The following is a 27,083-nucleotide window of genomic DNA, read 5'->3' as shown; positions in this document are numbered from 1 at the left end:
TTTCTATGTGTATATATATGTAGAATATGTATATATATATGAATGCACATTTATAATATATTTACATAAATGGGGTCATTGTTCTGTAACTTACTTTTTTCACCTAACATTATATCATGGCATTTTTCTTCGTGAGCATATAGAGAAATATCTCATTATTTCTGATGGTTGCATAGTATTCCATGTATGGATGATTTACATTTGTTTATTGGAGCCTCTATTGATGAAGAATAACTCCTTAGTTATTCTCATAGTTATCCCTGTAACTTTAAACAATGTACTTCTACTTACTCATTTTTGGACAATGATGATTGATTTCTGCTGTGATAGATGAGGAACTTAATGTGCTTATACCGTCTCCCACATTCCTTCCTGTTCTCCTTCTGATTTTTAAATTATAGTATTATTTTTATATCATCAAGATTTATAATATTTAGATTTTGTTCATTAATTATAATTAGTTCTCTGTGCTTTGTTTATAGGTTGATTAGAAATTTAAATCTAATAGAAGTATATAGTGAGTGTGCTAATGTAAACAAGATTCACTGCTGAACTAAGTATTGTGATAGAAGGCAGTGTAACCCTCTGATACACTGCTGCTGTAGAGAGAATATTTCAGTTAAAATCCTACAGATTCTCTTTTCGTTTCATACCATGGCCATGCTAAGAAAGCTCTTTTAATTGGGAAGAGCCAGAGAACCTGTAGTCAAGGGCCAATGGTCACAGTGTTTTTGTGTGGTTTAATTTCCAGCTCATGAACAAATGTGTCCAGTAGGCATTCACACATTAGGTCACACAGATAAAAGCAATAATTATAGGTTGTGTTGTGCAAATGGTAAAGCAAGGGAGTTTCAGCCTTTATTGGATGGGACCCAGCCAGAAGATTTAATTTTTCTTAAAAGGACAGCCCCAGCTTCCTCAGCTGGAGCTGAGCTGCGTCTCCATTCCTCTTCCCTAGAAAGTTTTGAAATGAGCGTGGGCTATTTAATAAATGACTGTTATGTTTTATAAACTCCAAGATACTATAAGACCAGGGAAGATTAGAGATGTACAAAGCTCTTTTTCAAAGGTGAAGTAAGTTATACCCTCACTTTTACTTTTGGGTTTTGGTTTCTTGAGTTTTTGGTCTTTTGAAATTTTTACCTAGGTGAGTCAATGGTTTACTTACCCATGAGTTACCATGAGTTACCAGTGGATTACTTTGACTGGATCTGGTCACTCTTGATACTGACTCAGAGGCATTAGAGTAGACTGTGCCAGGATCGACACATGCATTTGGAAGGTTTAACAGGGACCAGAAATTGAAACCAGAGTTAGTGAGATTGAGTAGGTATTAGCAGTGGGCATGAGGAGGGGACACACTAACATATTTAGAATTGTGTTCTGGAGGATCTCTAAATCCTTAACAATTACTTTCCTACACTATCTAACTTTGGCTTTTTAAAAAGTGGACAGATATTAGTTTAATGCCTGATCTACCCAGTGTAATCTTTGCTTTTCAGCAGCGCTGTTTATTTTCTTTTTTTCACCCCTAAGATTAATTGGCTATGGGCAGCTGCTGGTAGTATCGATTTGATCTCTTACTGAGGGAAAGAATAATCACTTGAGATCTGTGGCCTAGGTTTGGCCTGGTCCTCAAGGTTCCACTGACCCTGAAGGTCTTGTTGTTTGATCAGTGTTGGCAGTGACCTAGAAACTTCTGCTTGTCTTAATTGCTCCCCAACGGCCTTGCCAAGCCCTTCCTGCAGCTGGTCATTCTGGGCAGTACACTTGAGTTTGAGTCCTATATGAAATACTTTATTGCAAGGTGGAGCTGAGGCCTCTTAGATAAGCACCGATATATAATTTTTTTTTTTTAGATAGCAGTGTTTTTCTAGAGAAGATCATTAAACCCTTATTAAAATTCAAGAACAGAAACCCTATAATTATTTGGATAGCTGGATTCCAACAGGCGTAACAGCTCTCTGGGTGGCATAGCCTAAGGCCACCTGTGAGAAAGCAGACACAAACTTGTTCTGTTAGGAAATCCTTAGATCCCCATCCAATACTCAGTCAGCACTGCACTAGAAAACTTGGTTGTCTCTGTAGGGTTCTACATAGCTTCCAGGACATTTTCTCCCTAGAAGTTCAAAACTGGAATTTATTACAGCAGTGTGATAACCTGGAGGCATATGTTCAAAGGGCAGTCAGTGAAGTATTTGTTCAGTATGAAGTGTTATTTATAGGCACAGAAGGGTTTGTGCCCTAAAAAAGTAAGTTTCCTTTCTAACCTTCCACTGTCCTCACCCAAACTTTCAGAGGTCACCAATGATACCAGTGTCTTGGGTATCCTTCCAGATATATTCAGTGCACACACTAACACATGCAGTTGTATTTAAATAAATGGTAGCATAATATACATACATGCATACTTTTGTGCACATTTTTCCCCTTAATGATCTATCTTAGTTATTATTCCATGTCAATACTTATAGAACTTACTAATTTTTTACGGCTGCATAACATTCCATTATTTGGATATACCATAATTTAACTTCATTGATAGACATTTAGGTTGTTTCCAATAGAGTGCTATTAAAGCAATACTTTGTACGTATCATTGCATGAATTTTATTTCCTGCATGTGCAACTGTATCTGTAAGATGGATTTCTGGGTGGAAGATATGTGCATTTTTAATTTGGATAGTTATTGCCAACTTGTTCCCCAGGGAAGTTACATTAATTTAAACTATCCTGCCCGTGGCAATGTATGACAGTGCCTGTGTATTTTTTCTACACACAATACAGTGCTTTTGATCTTTGCCAATCTGATAGGTAAAAAAATGGTATCACATAGTTTTAATTTGCATTTTTCTTATGGGTAATATATCTTATGAGTAAAACAGGTTTATTTTTATATGGTTAATATCCATATGTACTTCCTCTTTAGTGAACTCTTTATATCGTTGCTCATTTTCCTGTTGAACTGTTGGTCTCTTTATTTTATTTTTTTTTTATTTTTTAAAGATTTTTTTTATTTGAGAAAGAGAGAGTGTGTGAGAGCAAGTGCACGAGTGAGGGGGGAGGGGCAGAGGGAGAAGGAGAAGCAGACTCCTCGCTGAGCAGAGAGCCCGATGTGGGGCTTGATCCCAGGACTCTGAGGTCGTGACCTGAACTGAAGATAGCTGCTTAACCGACGGAGCCACCTAGGTGCCCAGTTGGTCTTTTTCTTACTGGTTTATTGGAACTACTAATACATTGGGGAAATTAAAACTATTTATATACTAACAAAATTAGTCCTTTTCTATGATATGGGCTACAAATCTGTTTTTCACATTTTGTTATTTGTCTTTTAACTTTATGGTGTTAAGATTTTTTTCCATGGGGTAGAAATTATCAAAATTTTATTATGACTGTGGGGTTTTTATCTGTTTTTAAAATATCTTTAAAATACATATATAAATATAAGTATGAAATTATATATGTATATTCCTGTGTTTTCATCTAGCACATTGATGGTATTGTTTTTCTCGTTTAGGTCTTTCTTCCTTGTTTTGTTGTAAGGTGAAAGGTATTCTGTGTAGATAACTTGAGTTTTGACTGAGAGGAGGGAGTGTTCTTTTTTCCATTAGTGGTGACATTTCCTATTATTTCTCTTCTACAGTGACATAGTGAAGCAACCTGCTTTTGTTGTGGATGGGCAGTATGGAGTTCTGATGGCTGAAGTGTAGTTGGACATGGCACAGCGGTGGTTTTAAGTTATGAGATTAATGGCAGTTACAGAGGCTTGGGTCAAAGCTGGGCAAGTTGCCAGAAAGCAGGGTTTGAGGTGGTCATGAAGACCACCTAAAAAGCAGTCTTGGTACTGTGAAGATGAGAATTCACTCAAGCTGAGAATTCAGAGGCCAGTTCAGCATATGGAGAGCTCCAAGCGAGCCACGGTATTCCTGGAGGTTGGGAGTTGTTTGTGGCCATTTCTCCTGAGACAGCTATGGATTACTTGGCTGACTCTGTTCTCAGAGTTTAAAATGGCAACTTCAGTGAATTAAGTAAAGTAGTTCTCAACCCTGGCTTCCTGTAGAGTCTACACTACAGGAAGATTGTGACTTCACTGGTCTGAGGGGGACCCCGGCTAGGGGTGAGAAGCACTGTTTAATGTAATCAGTTTGCAATGCCTTTGAGTCAGAGGTTGCAGTGCACATTGCCTCGGTGCTTCCTAGTGTGCACACAAATCATCTGGGATCCTGTTAAATACAGATTCTGATTCAGGGAGTCTGGGGTGTAGCTTGGGATTCTGCCTGTCTAACAAGCTCCCAGGTGACAAGGAGGCTGCTGGTCCCCAGACCTATACTTGAATGGCTTCAGTTTGTTTTACTCTGTGCAAAGCGTGGACTTACACCACTCCGTGAGAATCAGTAAACATGTTTCTGCCGTGATCCGGACTCTGGCAGAATTGCTTAGTGTGGTAGAAAGAGCATTGGGTCAAGAGGTCTGCTTTCTACCTCCAGCACTTCCCCCATTTAGCTGTAAGACAAGTCTCTTAAAAGTACTTCAGTCCAGACGAACCATGAGAGACGATGGACTCTGAAAAACAAAGTGAGGGTTCTAGAGGGGAGGGGGGTGGGAGGATGGGTTAGCCTGGTGATGGGTATTAAAGAGGGCACGTTCTGCATGGAACACTGGGTGTTATGCACAAACAATGAATCATGGAACACTACATCAAAAACTAATGATGTAATGTATGGTGATTAACATAACAATAAAAAATTTAAAAAAATTATTTAAGCAAAAAAAAAAAAAGTACGTCAGTCCTTCACCCTCTTATCTCTAAAACGAGAGGGTTGAACTGGATAAATTGTAAGGTTCCCCTTGTTCCTACCTCTCCTGTTCTGGTCCAGGGTGTTTTCAGGGACTAGGGACCAGGGACCAGGGACCAGGTTTTTATGTGGAACTAGACTCTGTAGTTAGGACCCTTTCTTCCCCAGAGCCTGGGGCCTAGGCCCTAACTTTGGATTGATTGGGGGAAATAAAACTAACACATGTTAAAAAATTAAAGAAAACTTTTTTTTTTTTAAAGATTTTATTTATTTGAGAGACAGGGAGAGAGCACAAGTGGTGGGAGGGACAGAGGGAGAGAGAAAAGCAGACTCCCCACTGAGCGGGCAGCCTGACATGGGGCTTGATCCCGATCAGGACCTAAGCTGAAGGCAGACACTTAACCGACTGAGCCACCCAGGCGCCCCCCAAAATGAAAGAAAACAACGTTGAATTGTAAGCTATCATAAGTACAGAAAGAATGCAGGGAAGCTAGAGTTGAGAGTCTACCAGAAAAGTCAGTCGAGATTTGAGTCAATTATCATTTATTGGGCCAGATGGACTGTAGTGCTAGTTCAGGGGGCAGTTCTCATGCTTTTATGTTTGCTTGTTTCTACAAAAACAACCTTCAAAACAGTGAAGAACAAAACATATTTTTCTGCCTTAAATTAAAACAGTGTAGGAGAAAGGCCTACTTTCATGGAAGTAAATGTTTGAAAGGAAGCTAAGTTGCTATAAACTTTTTTTTTTTCTATTTTTAATTTTTCAAGGCTAATTTTGACTGTTGAGAGATTGATACCAAAAAGAAAATTACTGTGACCAGATAGAGGCTGAGTCAAAAACCCTTGTGCATTTCCCTATAGACACTAATAAGTAGCATCAGAAATTACCTAAAATAGAAATAAAATCCCTTAAATTATAAGTAATATTAAAAATGACATATTTCTCTATCTTAATTCATTGGAAAAGAGATCAGATAATACATTTAGATTTTATAACATAGGTGCATAGGAATTTTGGACTTAACCTCTTGATGTCAAAGGAAGTGTATTTTGCCTTGTAATTAGGGTTTTACTAAATTATAGTTTGCCTTAAGAAGAAGTTGTATGATCAGTGCTCATGAAATAGAATAGTTGCTCTAATTTGATGAATCAGATTCAGTACACAGTTTAGTTCTAACTCTTCTCTGAATATCCTGAGGTTTTTTTTCCTCTATAGCTAGATTATTTTTAAATTGCAGACTGTTTTTACTTTTTGTCTCACAATCACCTACCTTTATGGCTTTACTATATTTGGCAAATCTTCTATATAATCAGCTATTGATTATCTATTATAATGAAAGTAATCATATAATACAGTAGAAATCATGTAGTTTGTTTATTCATTCGAGTCAAACTATTTTATTGTTTAAGAGACTCTTTCTGTGGTCATAGGAGGCTCATTCTCAACAGTAGGAAAATCTCATCTAGTTTTAAACTAATAAAATAACATAGGTCATTTTATAGAAAGATTATTTTAGTTGCAAGTGACAGAAAACCCAATCCAAATTGGGTGAAGTCAAGAAAGGACTTTTTGGGGCCATGTAACTGAAAAATTTGAGCGTGGAACTAGCTTTAGGTATGGTTGGTGTGAACAGTGTCATCAAGATCTGGTCTTTCTGCATCTCATGCACTGCTTTCTGCACTGGCTTCATTCTCAGGCTCCATTTGATTACATGATGGCGGCCAAAAATGCCAAGGCTTTATCTTCCTGGTTCAAATCCAGTAGAAAAGAGAATATCCTCCCCTATCCCCTAATCCAAGTCCTGAACTGTGTTTCATTGGCCCTGAGTAGATTTTTTTACCGTCCTGAGTCTCTGAGGCCAGCAGGACTGATGCTCTTACTGGCCAGTTCAGAGTATTATGATCATTCCTGTAGTAGGGGGCCATGTCCACACTGATAGGGGGAAGGGAATGATTCCTTAGAAGAAAATTAGCTACTGTTTCAGAAGAAGCGGAAATAGATACCCGGTGTAAAAAGCAACAGCAACAACTACAATCCCTACATATATCTTTCTCAGTTTAAGCCAATATTAAAAGTCATTTATGTTGTCTAGATACAAAGATTTCAGTGGTTGAGGGCCCTCAGGTATGCTTTGCATTTGGATGATGCAGAGCTAGAATTTAAAACAATAATTCCATCTACAAAATGTATCGTATTGGGGTGCCTGGGTGGCTCAGTCAGTTGAGCGTGGGACTCTTGGTTTCTGCTTGGGTCATGTTCTGGATGTTGTGAGACTGAAACTCCCATGGGTTCCACTCTGGGACAGAGTCTGCTTGAGATTCTCTCCCTCCCCCTCTGCCCCTCCTCCTGCTCAAGCTCTTGTGCTCTCTCTCTCAAATAAATAAATAAAATAAGATACTTTTTTTTTTTTTTTTAAAGATTTTATTTATTTGACAGAGAGAGACATAGTGAGAGAGGGAACACAAGCAGGGGGAGTGGGAGAGGGAGAAGCAGGCTTCCCGCGGAGCAGGGAGCCCGATGTGGGGCTCGATCCCAGGACCCTGGGATCATGACCTGAGCTGAAGGCAGACACTTAATGGCTGAGCCACCCAGGCGCCCAAAATAAAATACTTTTAAAGGTGATAGTATTGGTTACCCGATAGCTTACGTTACAGGGAGGAAGGGTATTTAAATATTTAACAATCTGTGGCAGGGGCATCAACCAATCAGAATAAGTTGGGTCCAGCCAGTAGAACTGGTACTGATCAGGACCAACCAGCAGGGTTCTTTGGTGAGTGCTGGTGGGATGTCAGCCCAGTTAACTGGGAGGCATTGTAAAGGTGCTGCCAGAGTTCTTAGAAAATGTAGTTCCTGTATTAGTTTCCTAGAGCTACCATAAGAAAGTGCCATGAACTGAATGACTTAAAACAAATTTATTCTCTTCCAGTTCTGGAGGTTGGGAGTTGAAAATCAAGGTGTCTACGGGGCCATGCTCCCTCTAAAGGCTCTAGAGAAGAACTTTTCTTTGCCTCTTCTAGCTTCTGGTGGTTGGTGGCCATTGTTGGCATTCTTTGTCTTATAGATGCACCACTTCAGTCTGTGCTTCTATCTTCCCCTGGCCTTCTCCCTTGTGTGTTTGTGTCTCTGTAGCCAAATTTTCCTCTTAAAAGGAAATTACTCATATTGGATTCAGGGTCTACCCTATCCCAGTATGACCTCATCTTCACTTTATTACATTTGCATAGACCCTGTTTCCCAAATAAGGTCACATTCACAGGTTCCAGGGGGACATGAGTTGTGAAGGGACATTATTCAACCCAGTACAGTTACCTAAAATCCAATGCTCTTACATAGTTGGCATGAGACAATTTTTTTAAAGATTTATTTATTAATTTTAGAGAAAGAGTGAGCAGGAGGGAGGGGCTGAGGGAGAGGGAGAGAGAGTCTTAAGCAGATTCCATGCTGAGCACAGAGCCTGACACAGGGCTTGGTCTCACCATCCCCGAGATCATGACCTGAGCCGAAACCAGGAGTCAGACGCTTAACCGACTGTGACACCCAGGTGCCCTGGCATGACACGAATTAAAAAAAATAAATTCAATATTAAATCACTCACAAACACTATAAAATTTTTCTTTTCTTATTGTGTAGTTAAAAACTGAATTTTTGAATCTTAGTAAAATTATTTAAGTGAGTTATGAATGGTTTTAGTTGGAATGCTATTCTGTACTTTTGTTACTGCATCAGATTAAATAATCACATTTCCTTAGTTATAACTATTTAAATTCTGTTAAAATTTGAGTGTTAACAGTGACAATTTCGTGGAGAATTAATAATATTCATTAATATGTGAGTATGTGTATGAGGAAGTATTATATTTTTATACATGACTTTATTGAATTCAACCAAGTTTTGCTTTTTAAAAAATGGAACTGACCACAATTAGATAAACATAAGTGTATTTAAGAGCAACTATAGGAAAGAAGTGAGAAATACAACTGGTGAAAGGCTCGGAAATCATATCTTCTATGGAACATTTGAAAATGGTGCTAATTGTCTTCAAATCTATGAAAAATGGCTTTGTGGACAAGAGTTTAGACTCTGGAGGACAGAACTAAAACCAGTGAGTTAAGGTTAAAGAGAAACATTTCAGTGCAATATAAGATAATATTTTCTCATTGAACTATGTACCATGTACCAAAATGGAGGTGGTGGTCATATAAAGGGGTAAAGCAAAGGTTCCTGTAAGTGCTTAGGCAGGTGCTGCACAGTTACCTCCGTGTGATGTTGTAATGGAGATCTTGCCTTGAACAAGAAATTAAAATGGAAAGTCCCTTTTAGCTTCAAGATCTGTTGCAAGTCCTCTTTAAATCTCTCTTTCTATATAGGCCATGAAATCAATATTAATATGTGACAAAGTATTTCTATAAGTTTAAATGCTTCTTTTTTTTTTTTTTAAAGGTTTTTTTATTTATTCATTCGAGACACAGAGATACAGAGAGAGAGAGAGAATATGAGCAGGGGGAGAAGCAGAGGGAGGGGAGAAGTAGGCCCCCCGCTGAGCAGGGAGTCCGATGCGGGACTCGATCCCAGGACCCTGGGATCATGACCTGAGCTGAAGGCAGACGCTTAACCATCTGAGCCACCCAGGCACCCCAGTTTAAATGCTTCTTAACAGCTGCAAACCTGAGGTTTTGCCCCATGACTTATGTGCTATGAACTGCTTGGAAGAAAAAGGAGGGGGGATACCTAAGAGAAGGGGAAACACCATTAATAAGTAAGAAAGGTAGGGGATTAAAACTGCTATTCAATGAGTACCTACTATGTGCAGGGTTTATCAGATGAGTTTCTTTATCCATATTATATCTCATATCATTTAATATACTTAGTTTTTTATTACTCAGTTTGAAATTTATGAGAAACCGTAGTTCTTAATATGATGAATTCTAAAAATAATTGGCATTTTCTTATGTATTCTTCATGTGGAACACAGGATTGTTCTGAAGGCTACATGTGCAAAACATATTTTCAAATTAAACCTGGGACAGTGGTGTCACATCTGGGAACATCTGCCCATGTACAGACATGTCTTCCCACGGAGGTAAGTGGTTTACTGTATCATATTCTCCTTTCCAGTCTTTGTGAAGTATAAATGAAGCAATTTAAATCTGTTAAATATATATTTGAAAAAAATGACTGGCATTGGATCCTGGGCCTGCTCTAGGGGGAGAATTGAACATCATTGGTTAGGGGGTATTTTCTTCTATAATATTGAAAGCAGGAATTGTGGTAAAGCTAAGATCCACTCTGAGTCAATACAGACTGTGGATCTGAAGACCACTGTTGCCTTCCGTTGCCTGTTGATTTTTCTCCAGTGAAATCCTCCCAGGACAACACAGATCTGTCCCTCAGCTGATTAATACATGGCTGGAGACTTCTGCCTAGTCTGTCTGCCTTTAACTGTTTCCTCCTATGCCCTTTAAAATATGCTGGACCTGGGTCTTATTCCTTAGGGGACTTCAACCTTGACTTGAAAATCTTGGTAAATTAAATTTTAATAAGGTGATAATGGCTTAGTGGTTTTCTGGGATACTTTCAATTTTATTTTTATCAAAATGCAAATAGCCTTCTTGTATTGTTATTGTTAGTAAGGAAATTTTAATATATCCATTGCAAAAGTAAACAATAAAGACATATATAAAGAGTATAAAAACTCCCATATGTCCTTTAACTGGAGATAGCCACTTTTAATATTTTAGTAAATATCCTTCCACACATTTTCTATTATATAGAAACATACATACTTTTCTTTTTTTGCAATGAACAAGTCATATATCATGGAGATCTTTCCATGTCAGCAAATGTAGAATTCCATAGTTCTTTTTAAATGGCTTCATTGCATTCCATCCTATGGATATAATCACCATAATTTTGTAGAGCCCATTCTGAAGTAAAATACTTGAATTCTAAAATGGAATTGGTGGAGATCTAATTGTTTCAACACAAAGGAAGAAAATACTAATGCTTGGAATTCTGAGCATCCTGGTAAGTGGGAGAGGACACTTTTCTTGTGAAGGAAGAGCCCTTTCTCAGGACCTGTTAAATCAGTCCCATTTGGCAATCCAGCATTAGCTCCCCCCCCCCATATATGACACTGGCCTAAAGTAACTCTTGCCAATGTAATTCAGTTTGCAAGTTATTCTTGAGGGTATTGTGTTTGGTAATAAGCTAAGTGCCCCTGGGTGGCAACTCAAATCCTGGTTACTGTTTCATAGTTCAAATAGCCAACATCAAATCTGAGGCCAAGCATGTTAGGAAGCTTTTCAATTCATTATATATTAACTTAAAAAATGCACATGAAAATGGTGATTTAAAAGATGAATTACCAGTTTATGCCTAACAAGTTGGCAGAGATTGAAAAGCACTAAAAAGTGGTGTTGACAGTGAGGGAACTGACACTTTTTGGTTGATGTTTTAACTTCACACAGTATAAAGATGGGCACATACTATGAACAATTTATTCCAGTTCTAGGAATTAACCTCATAAAATAGAAATCTCTTCAACATTTTTCGTTTTAAACATTTTCTAAAAAATTTCAAACATGAAAAAGTTGCAAAAATTTTGAAGTCAATATCCATATACTCATCACCTAGATTCTACCATTAACATTTGCTGTGTTTGCTTTATTATATGTCTGTCCTTCATCTATCAGTACATCTTATTTTTTGATTTAATACTTTTACCTCGAAGTAGATTGCAGACAAATACTCATAGAATAATTAGAAATGTACACAGAGATTTACCTGCATTCATCTCAACATTATTTATACTAGGAAGAAATGGAAACTACTGAAATGTATACAATAATGGATTGGTTAATTATGGCACATCTCTATGATGGCATTTTTGATTCAGTAGGTCTGGAATAGGGCCTCAGAGTTTGCAGTTCTAACAAGTTCCCGAACACTACTGCTTCTGCTGGTCCAGGGATCACATTTTGAGAACCACTGCATTGCTCTATGATAGAATGCTTAGCATATTTGAGATGCTGTACAGCTGAGATAGTTAGTTAATATGATATATGACAGAGTTGATATTACAATAATCTTGGTGGGATGAAAGATGTCTCAGGTTGGGTTTGCCAGAAGCAGAGCCTGAAATGGAGTTGCCTGTTCAAGTGATTTGTTATGGATGAGCTCTTAGAAGAAAGAGAGTGACAAGCAGAATAAGACAAGGGATAAAAACTAAGGAAGAACGTGGTCTCCGCTAGAAACGAACTTGGGTCTGATCCCATGGGAAGCTCTGGAGCACAAACTACACCCAGAATTAGTTCCACTTTGTGTCATTGGGATGGGTCTTTTGTACTCTGTGGTAGTTACTGGCTTATCATTCAGTCATTGGATGAAGTGGAGGTGCACATAATTTCCCAAGCCAGGTGGCTCCAGTGTTACTGAGTAATTCTGTGTGTTATCAGCTAACAATCAAAACAGCTAAGTGGAGGTGGGTGCACTGGTCTGAAGGGGAGCTAGAATGGGCATCAACAGTGTCCACTACCAAAGAATAATGTGAAACCAACAAAACGGGATCTACAGGAAAATATATATTTAAGTTCTGTATGTATGTATGTATGTATTTATTTATTTAAATGGAGAGGCAGGTTCTCTTTTTTTTTTTAAGATTTTATTTATTTATTTGACACAGAGAGAGAGATAGTGAGAGCAGGAACACAAGCAGGGGGAGTGGGAGAGGGAGAAGCAGGCTTCCCGCTAAGCAGGGAGCCCGATGCGGGGCTCGATCCCAGGACCCTGGGATCATGACCTGAGCCGAAGGCAGACGCTTAATGACTGAGCCACCAGGCGCCCCTAAGTTCTGTATTTAGATGCAAGGAGGGAGACAATGCTGTTTTGGAAAATGTGTTTATTTTTCAAAGAAATATTTCATAGAAGTATGCCATTATGTTAACATGTATTTTAAATGAACTAATAAATATACTTTTATAAATTTTAGTTTTAACTGCTAATACAGTGAATGTCAATAGATAAACTCTATTAAACAGAAGCTCATTGGGATCTTCAATGAATTTTAAATGTGAAAACGGGTCCTGAGGCCAAAAAGTTTGAGAACCATTGATCTAGATCAAGGAAATATTACAATATTACATGTGAAGAACACTGATAACTAGAATATATAATAAACACACAAGTAAGAGTTGGAAAATCATAATAAATAGAATATTTATCATAAGTAGAATTCATTCATGATGAGAAGCATCCCAGGGGCCATAGGTAGGCTTGCATACATTGCTATGAGGAATATTTGGGGGCTCTGGAGATGTTAAACTGGAAGTGAAGACCTAGGAAAGTTGGTTGTCTTCAGATACCTAGAAGCCTGTTCTGTGGAAGAGAGAATAATAAGTTTACTTTGTTTTTGAGGATAAAACCAGTTTGTGTTTGGAAATTATTCTGGATAATTCTCTCTAATGTTTAGTGATGCCTACAGTGAAGTTGGTCACCTTGCAAAGTTGTATGCTGCCTCCCCTTTCATGATGATGTTCATCAACAGAGTGAATACAGTGAGTGGTCATTTACTGAAATGCTTGGATGCTTAAAACACAAGGCAGATGATGAGTGAGTGAAGTGGAATGATGGGAAGTGCAGTGGAGAAGTGGAGAAAGCACGACTCATCCAATAGGGCAGCAGACATGCAGCTCCATGTGGATTTTAAAGACGAGGCACAGATCTGGATTTTTGTGCATTGGCTTAATTAAAACAAAACAAAACAAAAGCTGTGGAGGTCATGTAGACTATACTTATGGGCTGCAGATTGTCCTTAGGCCACCACCCTGTAACCTAGCCTCTATTATTAAAGAAAGGAGTCCTGCATTGTATAGAAGACTAACCTAGGGGACCGCTGAATTCTCTTTCAAATTTAAAGCCCAAAAAGTTCCATATCTCTGCATTTCCAATTTAAAGATATTCTGCTAATAGTTGTTTCAGTTTTGTTTTTTTTTTAATTTGGCCATGTATAATGTGGGAAATCAGCTCACTTCCTTGTTCTAACCAGAATCAGCCTTCTTGATTGTAGAAAGATAGCTGGATTCATTATTTTTATGACTGTAATATTATCTACAATGGTATGTAATAATCACAGGATATTTATTTATTTATTTATTTTTAATTATTTATTTTTAAAAGATTTTATTTATTCACTTGAGAGAGAGAGTGCGCATGCACAAGCAGGGGGAGCAGCACGCAGAAGGAGAGGGAGAAGCAGTCTCCCCGCTGAGCAAGGAGCCCAAACCAGGGCTCGATCCCAGGACTCTGGGATCATGACCTGAGCCGAAGGCAGACACTTAACCGACTGAGCCACCCAGACACCCTGATCACAGGATTTTTAAAATCAAAGCAAAATATAATGGAATATATAAGTGAAGTAATTTGTGAGAATCATAATCTATACCTTCTTTGAATTTTTAACATAGAATTCAAAATGACAGTTAAAAGAATGAGATGATATTCAGAAATCTACTAAATTTATTGGGGTATTCTTTAGTATTGGTTTGGGGGAACAGGAATTCTTATAGTTTAATCATATTAGATAACACATTTATTGAGAGTAGTTAGTAAGATTTGCTTGTGACATTTCTGAGTTAGTGAAATTACAACCAAGACTCTGGCAGTTTTTGGACAAGCTATTTTCTTTAGCAGTGACTGAAAGAAATCCATTGCCTCAATTTAAAATCTTTGATATGAATGACTATTTTCACCAGGACCCAACGTAATCAACTCTGGTCCTTGAAATATCTTATGTAACACTTATTTCCGTGAATGTATATTGGTATAATACTTCACTTTATCACCTTATGATTTTTTGGATTTACCTGAATACTTTTCTTAGATAAATTAAGATTTGATCATTTATTTAACAATAGTAAAAACATTTAATAATTGGTCTGCTTTAACAAATATGAGTTTATTGTGAAAGTCCTTATTGAAGCCTTACTTATATAAATTAAATAATAATTTAAGAATGGAAGTGGGAATACAAGCCATTTATCTCAATTAGACAAATATTTGATGAAAATTTGTCATTATTAACCTTTAAAATGATATGTGTATATTATTGCAAAATAACTGCTAAACTTTAAAAATATTTTGTAAGATTCTAGATGAACTCATTGGCTAATAAAGACTGCAGTGACTAGTGTCACTCCCTCTCCTTCTGCTTGCTGCTCCCCCTGCTTGTGCATGCGCACTCTCTCTCTCAAGTGATAGTTTTCTATCATGTATAGCATTAAACCACTCTTAATAAAAGGAAACAGTGAGATGAATATTCAACATGAGTATTGACTGTTAATAATCAGTAGTAAAAATGATCAGTGCATGCTTAGAAGAGGAAAATATCTGAGAAATTCTTTCCTATAGAAAGAATTGTCTGGCTGACATTGCTTTGCATTTTCGTTTTATCTCTGACTTCTTCATTTATGAAATTCTGAATCATTTTCGTAGAATGGAGATGCCCAGATTTTGCCCTTTAATTAATTCATTTCAGATACCTATATATATTTATTTTAAGTTGGTCAGTTATTTTTTGTATTATTGAAGTTTGGATTCTTCTAAAGTTAGATTGCTAAAGTTCCATTTCTACCTCTTGAAGAGGTATCAGAGATGGGTGTGGAGCATATTTTATTTATTCATTTACTATCTTCATTACTTTAGAGCCTCAGGTTGTACCTTCAGATTACATTTTTTAAAACTATGAAAATGATAGAGTCATAAAAATAGCAATAGTATGCTACTGGAAAAAGGATTTTTTGTCCTAGGGCCTTGTAGTTCACTAACTGGCACTTTCCTTAGTCCAGGGCAGGTAGAATATTATAGAGAGCCCCCACAAAAACAACCTATCATAAATTCCCTGAAGCATAAAGCCGAGAATCAGTAACTGGAGATGATCTCAATTGCCAAAAGAACATATTCAAGAGAATGATGATCTTCTGAGGTAACCAGGTCTTCAGATATACTCATTTGCCCTAAGGATTTTATTAAGTGGCTTCGATGATGAGTTCTATTTTGTATGTCCAAAATAGACTATGTCAGAATATTGTAGAGTTTTTTTTGTTTTTGTTTTTGTTTTTTTAGTAATGGAATAAATGACAAGCCACAGTTCTCAGTTAGTGTTAACAGTTTTTCTGTAAAGCAACTGCTATTTTTAGACTAAAGTATAAACATGTTGGTAAATGTAAATGATGAGTAATAAGCATGATTTTCCCCAGTATTTGAAATGTAATTATTAAAGCATTGTTAAAATGCCAGAAGTCTTTTATATTTAATGTGTGTAGACGCAAATGGAAGCATGTATAGTAGTCATTCAGTATTTATTGCTATGATGAATCTAATGTTGATAGATAAATGGGTTTTAAAAGAAAATAACTATTAATACAGCAGACCCAATCCCACCTCTGTGTTTTTCTTGAGGTATTTTGAAAAAGTTAAAAGACAAAGCAAATCTTTGTTTTATTTAATTTAGAGTGTAAATATATGCCATAGAGTGATGTGGTATTTGAGAGTGGAGAGTATAGGACATTCTCAAAACCAATCAGGACTGATTAGGATTTGCAACTCTAATAAAATTGTGGATTATTGCACTAGATATAGTATTTTTATGCAAATTATATTTTTTTTACCATATGACAGAAGTGTTAACTTATTCTTAGAACTCATCAGAAACTACATATAAAGATGTAGCACTAAAACTGTTTGATCTAATGAAATCTTAGTGCTATTAAAGCAACTTAGAGTTCTTTTGTGAAGCCAGGGAATCTTACAGGGAAATGTTTCACATTCTCCTGACTCTTCTTTTTTCTCTAGGCCCTTGGTACCTGAATAAATATCACTTTGCAAAATTCAGAGAGTGTATTAGGTTCATTGAGAACCTATAACCTAAATGGCTTCTTAAGGTTACTTCTATGTTTGAAATTCTCTGTGCTCTGTTCTCCTTGGCAGAGCAAAGAGAGAATCTGTTTTTTTTGAGAGAAATCAAGTTGAATCAATTCAGGTAGATAACTAATTCCTTTTTATCAAGCTAGTAAAAAAGCTTTCATAAAGGCACCTAATATATTCATTGTATTTTAACTCAGCAGCACATCAGAAAGTTTTCTTCATGTATAGTTCTAATATTGAGGGGTTTTTTTAAATCAAAAGTAAGATTATTTCTAGCCATAGATGTGTACTTGAGAGAATATTGAACTGGTATTTCTGTATAAAAATCTGACAGGCTTTCAATGTGGAATGCTTATGTTCAGTTGTAAAGGTCTAACAAGAACCAGTTGTTTCTGAGGAAGGACACTTAATGTATTACTTTAATTGTTCTCATTACATGTTCCTCCCATTTCTTTTAATGAGTTTGAGATGCTTTTCATGAAATACCTTAAAAATACATACTTAATGGATTGATAGAGAGTTTCAAACTTTATGTGGGTCTTTTTTCATGGAGAATTTCTGAGCAGGATATCTTGATTTTATAATTGAATCTAAAATAAATGAAAGTGAAACCATTATTTTGTATTTCTCCCCCTTTGATTTTTTTTTTTTTTTTGAAGCCAGTGGAAACGCCATGTGTGTAAAGGGATACATTGTCTAAATCTTAGTTAAATTGAAAAGGTTAATTTAAAAAAAAATATTTTCTGGAGTGAAAGAAATATGCATTAGCATAATTTCCTATGCAGGGCTCAAAAACAGTGTTGTCATATACTCTAAAGAAATTGAATGTTACAATGGAAATGTGTGATCTCATGGTGAACTATAATCTTCAGATGTTTGGAGGGTTGTTTTCTAGGTAACTTGAATGAAATTAGTTGCTTGTATGGATTTTTTTAACTGTCAGATAAAGATGAACTATTGTATAGAATATTATTTTACTACAGAACCATTGCTTAGAACTAGGGACATACATGTAGATTGCTACCTATTAATAGGACTCTATAGCCCTCAATATTTCTTCCACTAAAACCTGAAGTGCCTACTATTAAAGGGCCTTTATTAAAAATGTAGATGGATTATTTTGTAGGGAGAGAACAAAACATTTTCAAACTGGATTAGTGGTTCCGAACCCTACTATGGATCTGGTTAGATTACTCTGATCACCACTGTGTTCTTAGAAGCATCTAGCCCAGTGCCTGGCATATAAATGCCAAAAACTAATATAGTCTATATTTTAATTTTTGTGGATTGAACTATCTAGAATTTCCTGTCTCCTAATATACTGCCAACTTAACTAAAAGTCAGCAATGTTAGAATAAATATTTTATCATTATTAACTTATTGTCTATTTATTAAGTGGTACTTAGAGAATGAAGTGCTAGGAATATTTGTTAAAGTTTATTTCTGAATTTCTGTGCCTAAGGGTGAATAATAGTCTTACTTTAAAGTTGGACTGTGTTAAAGGTTTTCAAAGTGAAAAGCTAAGGGGAAAAAACTCTTAAGAGTAAGGCGTCAAAGTGTTTTTAATAGTTATTGTTTTTGATTGTGTAAATGGGGTATGGGAACTTCAATTACGTTTTTCCATATGGTGCTTGCAGATTTACTGTTTTAGAGGTATTCTTTGCTCTTAGCACATTATTAGTCTTTTGTATTTGTGCTAAGCATTGAGAAGTCACATCTAGTTCTAGCTGACCCCAAAGAGTACAGGATTGTTTCCGCTATAGCTTAGAATGGGTTGGAAGGAGTAGGAAGCTGTCAAGCTGGCAGTGTTACATAGAGAACATCCAGGTGGGTGCCTGAAGAATGCCTTCTTTGGTGGGTGGGTCAGAGAGTACAGCAGCCTGACTCATTAAATGTGGTCTCTACGGTCTCGTTGCTTGTCCCTCACTTATTTTGAAGGAAAAGAAAAGTAGTTGTGATCTGAAAGTGATGCCTCTTGGATGAGATAGTTAACATGACCACTGACTAATCGGAAGTGACATGATTAATGCTTTTTTCCCAATAATTATTTATGAAATAGTTCACCCTCAACCTCCCTTTGGGTTTGTTAGATGTGAAACAACAGGGAAAAAATATATGATGATCTCAAACTATGAAATTCTCCGGTTTATAAACCTCCTTATTTTCAACTATATTACACTTTTCTCCCTCTGAATGTACACTCTGCTCTGTACACTCTTTTTGTCTCAAGACCCTCAAAGATAGCAGTCCCTTTTTTTATTTCTCTTGCCTTCTTTCTTAATCTTGACCTTGCCGTCCTCAGTGATGCCCACAACACCTAAGTTCCATGGTCGCATACCTTTATGCCATCCTTAGGTTGCCACTTCTTAATCCTCTTCTATAATCCTGTCTCACCTCTTTGCTTCACGACCTGATTTCTTGAATAGGTAATCTATAATACCTTCCTTCTTGTCACTCCTTTCAACTTCAACTCTTTTTCTCTTGACTTCTATCAAAATCAAGCTATGGAAATTGATTTCTTCTAAGTTACTAGTTACCTTGTAATCACCATGTCTAGTGTGACCACGTTGCAACATTTGACGTGATTGACTAAGCCCTTTCTTCTTGAATTCTCTCTCCTTTTTGCCTCTGTGATACTGGTGACAAAGGATTATTTTTATTCTCTCTAACAGGTTATTTTCACTATTATTCTGTGGTTAATATCTTCCCTAAATCAGAGTCCATGGGGGAGTATTGAAGGTCACCTCATGCAAACAAAGATGAATCCAGAGGACAAGGGTGGGGCTGGAAATGAGAAACCATATCAGTAGTCATGACTATAGAGCTAATCAGGATCTTGGGCAATTACCTCAAATAAAGCTGAAGTGCCCATAGCCTTTCAGTTTGACAGCTGGCATTCTGACAAGTCAGCTTGATTTAAAAACACATGGTTGGAATCTGGCAGTGAGAAACTTGAGGGCTGGGATTCCATCTGTCCCTCTGTCCCTCTGGCTGCCTTATGAACCCATCGACCAATCTCTGTTTCTATGCTGACTCTCAGTACTTAGGAAAGAAGCTGTACCATATGCTGGACATTCTTGAAGTATGATTCTAACTTCCAAAAATGTTTTTCCAAATCATACGTGTTTGGTGACACAAGGTGTTGGAATTAACCTGCCAGGAGGAGTCTAGTATCTTTTTTTTTTTTTTTTTTTTACCACTTATTACATCTTGGGTTCTTGGAAATGGCTGTAGGAGATCTACATGGTGGTAAGTATAGAAGGTAGTGGTGGGAAGCAAGAGGGGCTCTGCACTAAAAGTAATTTTGGATGGAACGTGGGAGTGTTAAGACTTTAGATTGGTTTGAGAAGTAGTTAGAGTTTTTAGCATGGTTTGTTTAAATCTCCCCTTCTGAGGAGTAGTAGGCTGTCCATGTTAGGGCATTAATCAGGTTGTTGGTGTGTTGTTAGGTTCCTGAATCTGGGATTTCCATTCAAGTTAGTAAGGAGTACTGAGAATCAGAGAGACAGACCAAGTCAGAACCTATTAAGGAAAGCTGAGATTGAAATACCAGGAAGTGCAGTACAAACATTGACACCCTCCCCCCAAAGTGAAGGGAATGATGGTGTCACAGGTTTGAAATTAGGCAGAGAGGAGACTACAGTGAGGTTAGGTGGTGAAAAAAGGGAGGAGGACCTGAGTGACCACCGCAACCAATTTGGAGTGTGCTGGATCTTCTTTGCATTTCATGGATGAATGGTTTTGAGTGTATCAGACAAGTTTAAGGAGTTAGGTAGAGTGGAGGGGTAGTATGAATATGTGGGAAGGAGAATCAGATGAGGTCTATAATTTGAATGCTTTCTCTTAGCTCTCCTTGTTTTAGTCTCTTGCTTATTTGAGGGTATCTGGTGAGTCTTTCTGGATGTTCTACAGCTGTTGAAGGTATTGCTTGGTAGCTGGGGTTATTTATATCTTGCTCAGAGGTGATGACAAGCAGCTGAGTGGAAGCTGTGGTGTCTAGTGTTATCTCCCCTAATCAACTGCTGGCTCCTTGAGTCCAGGATTTATAGCTTACTTATTTTATAGCACTTTCTCAGGGACTCATTTTGAATGAGGGCATACCAGAAGTATTATAAAGAACAATCTATAGAAAGTTTTATTCTATAGAAAAGCTTTTTGTGAAAATATGCAATATGACATTATTGCTGTATGATAGGCATTTTATGAAATAATGAAGAGAAAAACAAGAATATACTTGTCTGAAATCTGTTGTTTATAGAAGCTCCAAGGTATATTAACATGAAATTTCAATTGCCATTTATCCCAACGGATCAAAAGTGTCCTATTTGACAGAAGATCTTTTTTTTTTTTAAACATATGATTGGTAGTTTAGTGTTCTTTTTAAAAATAATAAACAAATGAATGTTTCAGGAAACCTGTGATAGATTGAATCAGGTGGAACTGATTTAATGTTATGGATAATTACATAATTAGTGCTGTAAAAAATAAACCATACTATCTACTTGATGGACTGGAGCTGCTGTGAAGGAGGTGTGTAATTATACAATCAGCATCCTCCTCCTATGCTGATTCTAGGTAATCCTTTTTCTGTCTTGTCTGAGAAGGGACTTCCTGTCTTGTGTTTCCTGATGTTATTTAAGTGAACAAAGCTGAACATTGAATAGTTTCCAGTCCCTTGATAAGTCTCTTCATGTTCTGTTTCTATGTGAGAGTATCCTCTGAGACCAGTGGCATTCCAACTTTTTGATATAAACCCACAAAAAGACATACATTTTACAGCAGGACCCAGTACACTCCACATACACATACTTGAAACTAAGCTTTATGAAATAATTTGTTTTTATATGTCCTGCTTTACTAATCTATTCTGCTGTATTTAATTTTTTTTTTTTTTTAAATTCTGGTCGAGGCCCACCGCTTGATTTCAGAACCTGCTAATGGCTTATGACTCTCATTTGGAAAATACTACCTAGACTTTTGGTGATTGCTAATGTTAGTGGGAAGGATTCTGAAAGTAGTGTAATGGGGCTGCCATGGGCTTTGGGTAGCAGGTGGCGTAGCGTGGTTGATAGAGCAAGGGCTTTGGAGTTGGGCAAATTTGGTTTTAAATCCCAACTTTCCTTCATTTTAACTGTATACTTTGAACCTTCTTGAGCCTCAAATCCCTCATCTGTAAACCCGGGCCCCAAATACTTAAGGGAGTCAGGAGGTGGGGAATCAGAGGCTGTGCCTAAGCGGGGTTGATGTGTGCATTAAATGATATCATGGAAGAAACACCTGGCCAGTGCTGGGAAAGTAAAACACATATTGCGGGCAGTGCTTCATAACTTTTATATTCCTTTCCCTGCTCTTTTTCAACATCAGACATGTCCACAGTTGAAGGGTGTGGGAACAGTCCCTGCCTCACAGGGTGGTTTATGAGGATCAGATAGGATGATGGGGGCAAGGATAATAAATGTTAATTTTTATTAGTGCCACTTAAGGCAGCTTTACGGTTTCAGAGTAAATGTGTGCAAGGGGGATCGAGTCCTACAATGGTTAATTGACAGTAGTGGAAAACAAAACTGGTTCTGAAATTCTGTGTTGTGACTGTTAGCAGCAAGGATTGTTTTGAGATACAGTGGTGTTGCATGTTGATATTGGAGAGCTGCTACCAAAACTGCCAAAGGATGATTTATAACAGTGCCCGTTATAAATTGCTATATACAGGTTGTTCCATTTTGCATTATATGTAGAATTTAAAGAAACTTTAAAATTATTCAACAAAGGATTTTGCTTCATTAAGACCTGGAAAATGAACATCAGAAGACAACTAATTACCTATTGTATAATATTTGTCAAGTTTTCTTTACCTTAACTGGAATACAGTATAATAATGTAATTGTGAGACTTAGAAAAAAATGTAACTTCCATCTGACTGCGTGAAATCTTGGAGAGGGGAGAATTATCATTGTACAATTGTATGTTGTTTATAAAACCACCTCCTTTTCTTTCAATGTGTTATAGTTCTTACTACTGCTGAAATAGTTCATGACTTTGAAGTGCTATTTCCTCGCTAGTTCCAATTTTTAACTTTCTTGCCTGAAAGGAAATTTCTCGGTTTTTATGCTGTCTGTGCTCCTCTCTTCCATGCATCTTTTCTCTGGGATTCTACTGATATTGTGATTATTTAGGGGTAACCTGGGCTCTGTTGGTCGTGGGAAGGGATATAAATCAGCTAAGGCAAATATGAAGCAATGGCAGCTACAAAGCATCTTTTCCGTCTCTTATTTTCCACGGTGTCCAGTCTCTGCTTGCTCTGAAATTTTTAGGTATATGTTGATTGAGTGTACTTAATTTCTGTGCCTTTTCTATGTTTTCATCCCCTTACATCACATTAAGAAATCCCCTAACGCTTGTGTTACGTTCAGCTCACCCTTCCAGACATTCAGGAGAAAAGGCCTGGCTCCTTTAAGACAGAAGCACCTTTTTCTCTGCCAGAAAGCTCATTGTAAAACTGAAGGGCTTAACCAAAAAGGGCTTTAATGTAAATTGAATGAATATTGATAGAGAAAGGAGGTTAATTGGCCTTAGTAACTTGGTTGCTAAGGAAGCATTTTCCTGATTGGGAGGAAACTCTCCTGGGTGTTGTGCATCTTGTTGTGGACCTAAGATGCTTTGTTTTATCTCTTGCTTTCTGTTCCTGAGTTGGAAGAGGAAAGAGCAGAAAGCTATCATAGGAATGAAAAGCTGTGGGAAGCAGATGGTTGCTCTCTCTTAGCTACAGAAAGAGAGAGCTAAATACTGACTAGCAACAAGCCAATGCCAGCAAGGACTCTTTGTTTAAGGCAGACATTTGGAAATACCATGAGGGCAAGATATAAAGAACTTGCATAGGAGAACATAGAGAGGTTGGACTAGGGTTTTTTCAGTTCCTGAAAACATGCAGGTGAGAGAAATTAAAGGACATTGTGAGTGGATATCCAACAACCACATTAAATAATAAGGTTACATGTTTTCAGTGTGGGTGAGGTAATTAAGGAAGTTATTCAGCTTGTATTTAGTTTGCATTTTGAAGGTTTTATACTATATTATATGTTAAGTTTAGTAGATTTAGAATTTGTTAATCTATAATTATCTTAAAAAAGAATGTCTAGTTACAGATATCTCTTTATGTTATCATATAGTTTATTGCTTAGTGTAATAAAAGTAAATTTGGAGTAAATAAATTAAAAATTTTCAGGGAAATAATTTTTTTTACCAAAACGAAAATGTCTTTGAATGTTGACTAATCCATATATGCTAATTATCCTTTTAATTGATTTGTGAAATATTATCTCCACATACTAAATGGTACTTCAGTAACCTCAGGGAGTTAGTGCCTATATTTTAGTTTATTTCACTTTTTTTCCACTCACTGAATACTTTTGAGTATCTGCTGAGCATCAGGTATTGCGTTAAAGGGTACCAAAAGAAATAAAGCACTCCTAGGAAGTAGTGACATAATTCTCAGGAGAGTATGGAAAACAAAAATAGTTTTGCTGCCATTTTATGGTCTGTTTTAGCTTTTCTAGGTTTTCTTCATTGTTGACATTGAATATTATTATTTGTAATGAGTATTATTATTTAGTTTTTTATGACACGTTTAAATTGTGAAATTCTTTTCAACAGTGTTATTTGGATTTTTTTTGTAGACATAGACCTAAAGAGATAGAAGTTCTTGGCTCCTCCTATGACCCTGGATGGGGTCATCCTTGATAACCTCTCTGAATTTACCTGCTTTTCTTGGCCATATACTCTTATACTTTGAGTGTGATAGGAGGAAAAGAGGAAAAGCAAAATGTGGTGAACCTTTTGAGGGCCTCTGATTATAATAATATTCTCAGAGAAGCTAGTTTACCATGGAACTACTTATGTATAACCAGAGGGCTTAGTAAATATATGCGTGGTCATCCATGATGACTCCCACACTGCAAGGCCAGACAGCATGATCAAGTAAAACACATTGATAGAATAATAGAATAAATTGGACCCCTTCAATAGGATAGTAATAGAATAACATATTAAATATATGGAGAGTACTTAATAGTCTCCTTCCTTTTTAAATGTGAAGGTACAGGTACTTTCTAATAGTTAAAAAAAATTTGTGGTTAAGTCTACATTTTCAGATTTATCTGCTCCCTAATTCTAATCTTCCTTCACGATCTATTGGTTTAGGCTTCTTATATCCTTTGTAACTTGGATTGTCTTTCAAAGATGTGAGGTTTAGTTAATGAATGGTGTCTTCAGGAGAAAGGAGAGCAACAAATATAAAGTTCAGTGTTAAAAGGTAAATATTTTGTAGATTTTAAGCAGAATGATGAATAATGAGAGAGCACAATGAGAGAAACTGACATGCCAATATTTAGTGGCCCTTTGGATGTCACATTTATTTTAACTTAGTATTTATTACCTTGTAATAAGTGTATTGTTTATTATTTTTTGTAGTTGTGAGAGAGACTGCACTGAGCTGAGATTAAAAAAATTTTTTTTTAGAACTCAACTGCTTCTATTAAGATGAAGCTCAGCTAGTAAACTCATTAAGTAAGGACCCTAGGCAGTTCTCTAGTATTGAGACTGAAAGCACAGATTGCAGACATCTTTGCATCACCGTCATGAATGACCTTGAAGGAAGCCAGCACTTCATAAAGCAAAATCGTCTCTGTGGCACTTTGTTCCGATTTGATTGATGCTTTAGAAAAAGCTGTAAGATTTTCTTTTCTTTCTAGTGTGGAGCCTATACTCCTTATACTTCATAGATTTTTGTACTTGTCTGGAGTATTTTGTTGGCAGGTTCTTATAGGTTCTGATCTTTCACTGACTGTAATACAAGTAAGCAGTGAAAACTCTCCTTTGATCAATTATTATTATGGAGTGAGGTCTTGGTGCATTGGGATCATAGTTTTTACGAATGGAAAAATACTGAATTTCTAACTTGAGTGTAATACAATCATTTTTCTTCCATCATAATCTTTCCAAGCATCTCAGTTGGTTGCAGGGTCTTTAATACTGACATTTTATGATTTATATTATTCAAAGGATATACATTTCTGTCTAGCCACTATCCACTGTGCTTTCTTAGATTGATAATTGCCCTCCTTTTAGTTTTTACCTTAATGTTCAGTGACAGTATAGTGTACATTTTTATATCCAAAGAAGAGGACACTAGAAACCTTAGAAGATAAAATGATTATTTTACCTCTTTGAAGTTACTTGATCATCTCCTATGTAAGAAGTTATAAGTAAGGAGTAATCATTCATTTGTCTTCTCTGAGCACTGCTGGAGGAACATCAGGCTCTGGAAGGTGTGTAAAGGCTATATTGGGACCCTTGGGGCTAGGTGTTTAAGAGTTCCCATATGCATTACCGTGAGGTGGAGCTAATATCGGGTGCAATCTGATGTATTGCTGAGACCATTATAGCCTTCTCCTCTCTACCAGGGAGCCCCGTCAGGCCGTGCCTCCAAACCTCAGCACCTCACTTACCCCCTTTGGGATCTGAATTCACTGTTCCTGACCTACTTCTTCTAACCTGACACTGAATTTTGCATCTCGATTGGCCCACCTTTCTGCTTTTCCTTATAATTGGTCCTGTATGAATCTCCAGTTATTTCTGACTGCACCCTTGCAATTCAATTCAAATTCATGGGGTCACTTCCTTTGTTTTACAGTTTGGTTTGATGCGGTATGGTTCTATCTGAACTAAGCCAGTCGTTTGGTTTTTTTGGATAGACTTCCAGTCCTAATCATTAAACTTCTGTCTTATGAAAATAAAAGGGTAAAATCAGACTTTTTTTTTCCTAGGCCCCTTGACCATAGCAATCCATGTCTCCTGGAATTCAGTGAAGTGACTTTGTGAGAAATTTTGAAGAAGGTAGTAAAAATATGAGAAGTGTAATTTGGGAACACCTAAATACCTGTTCTCTTAGATCTTCTCATTTGTTGAACCCAGAAATAGCTCAGTAAATAGGCACTTAGCCAGGCTGAGTTTTTTTCCTTCAATTATGTGATTAACGTCATGTCTCACGGGCAGCTTCATTTTGAAGACCCTCTTGAGAGTCTTTGAACACCCTTCATTTATTCTAAATCCCTTATATAATATATTTTCTGGCTGATGGACGTCTAGATTTTTCTCTTTTAGAAGGACACTGTGGGGCGCCTGGGTGGCTCAGTTGGTTAAGCGACTGCCTTTGGCTCAGGTCATGATCCTGGAGTCCCGGGATCGAGTCCCGCATCGGGCTCCCTGCTCGGCAGGGAGTCTGCTTCTCCCTCTGACCCTCCTCCCTCTCATGCTCTCTGTCTCTCATTCTCTCTCTCTCAAATAAATAAATAAAATCTTTAAAAAAAAAA

At 37.0% G+C, this 27,083-nt stretch overlaps 1 protein-coding gene across 13 annotated transcripts in view; it reads left to right on the top strand.

The window, feature by feature from the left end:
- The window catches only part of ATG10 (autophagy related 10), a 225,923-nt gene that overhangs the window by 43,823 nt on the left and 155,017 nt on the right, over nt 1-27,083 (top strand). For 12 of the 13 annotated variants that reach the window (XM_031030903.2, XM_031030902.2, XM_031030904.2 and 9 more), the window contains one exon: nt 9,770-9,877. The exons of the other annotated variant lie outside the window; for it this stretch is intronic. In XM_031030903.2, the coding sequence (XP_030886763.1) occupies nt 9,770-9,877 (108 nt within the window). The remainder of the gene's footprint in view (nt 1-9,769; nt 9,878-27,083) is intronic. 13 annotated transcript variants of the gene reach the window in all.

The sequence above is a fragment of the Leptonychotes weddellii genome, chromosome 7 (genome assembly GCF_054177405.1).
Source record: "Leptonychotes weddellii isolate Sample4059 chromosome 7, ASM5417740v2, whole genome shotgun sequence".
Taxonomy (NCBI): Eukaryota; Metazoa; Chordata; class Mammalia; order Carnivora; family Phocidae; genus Leptonychotes; species Leptonychotes weddellii.
The sequence above is the reverse complement of the archived record's forward strand: the minus strand, read 5'-3'. Positions and strand labels throughout refer to the sequence as shown.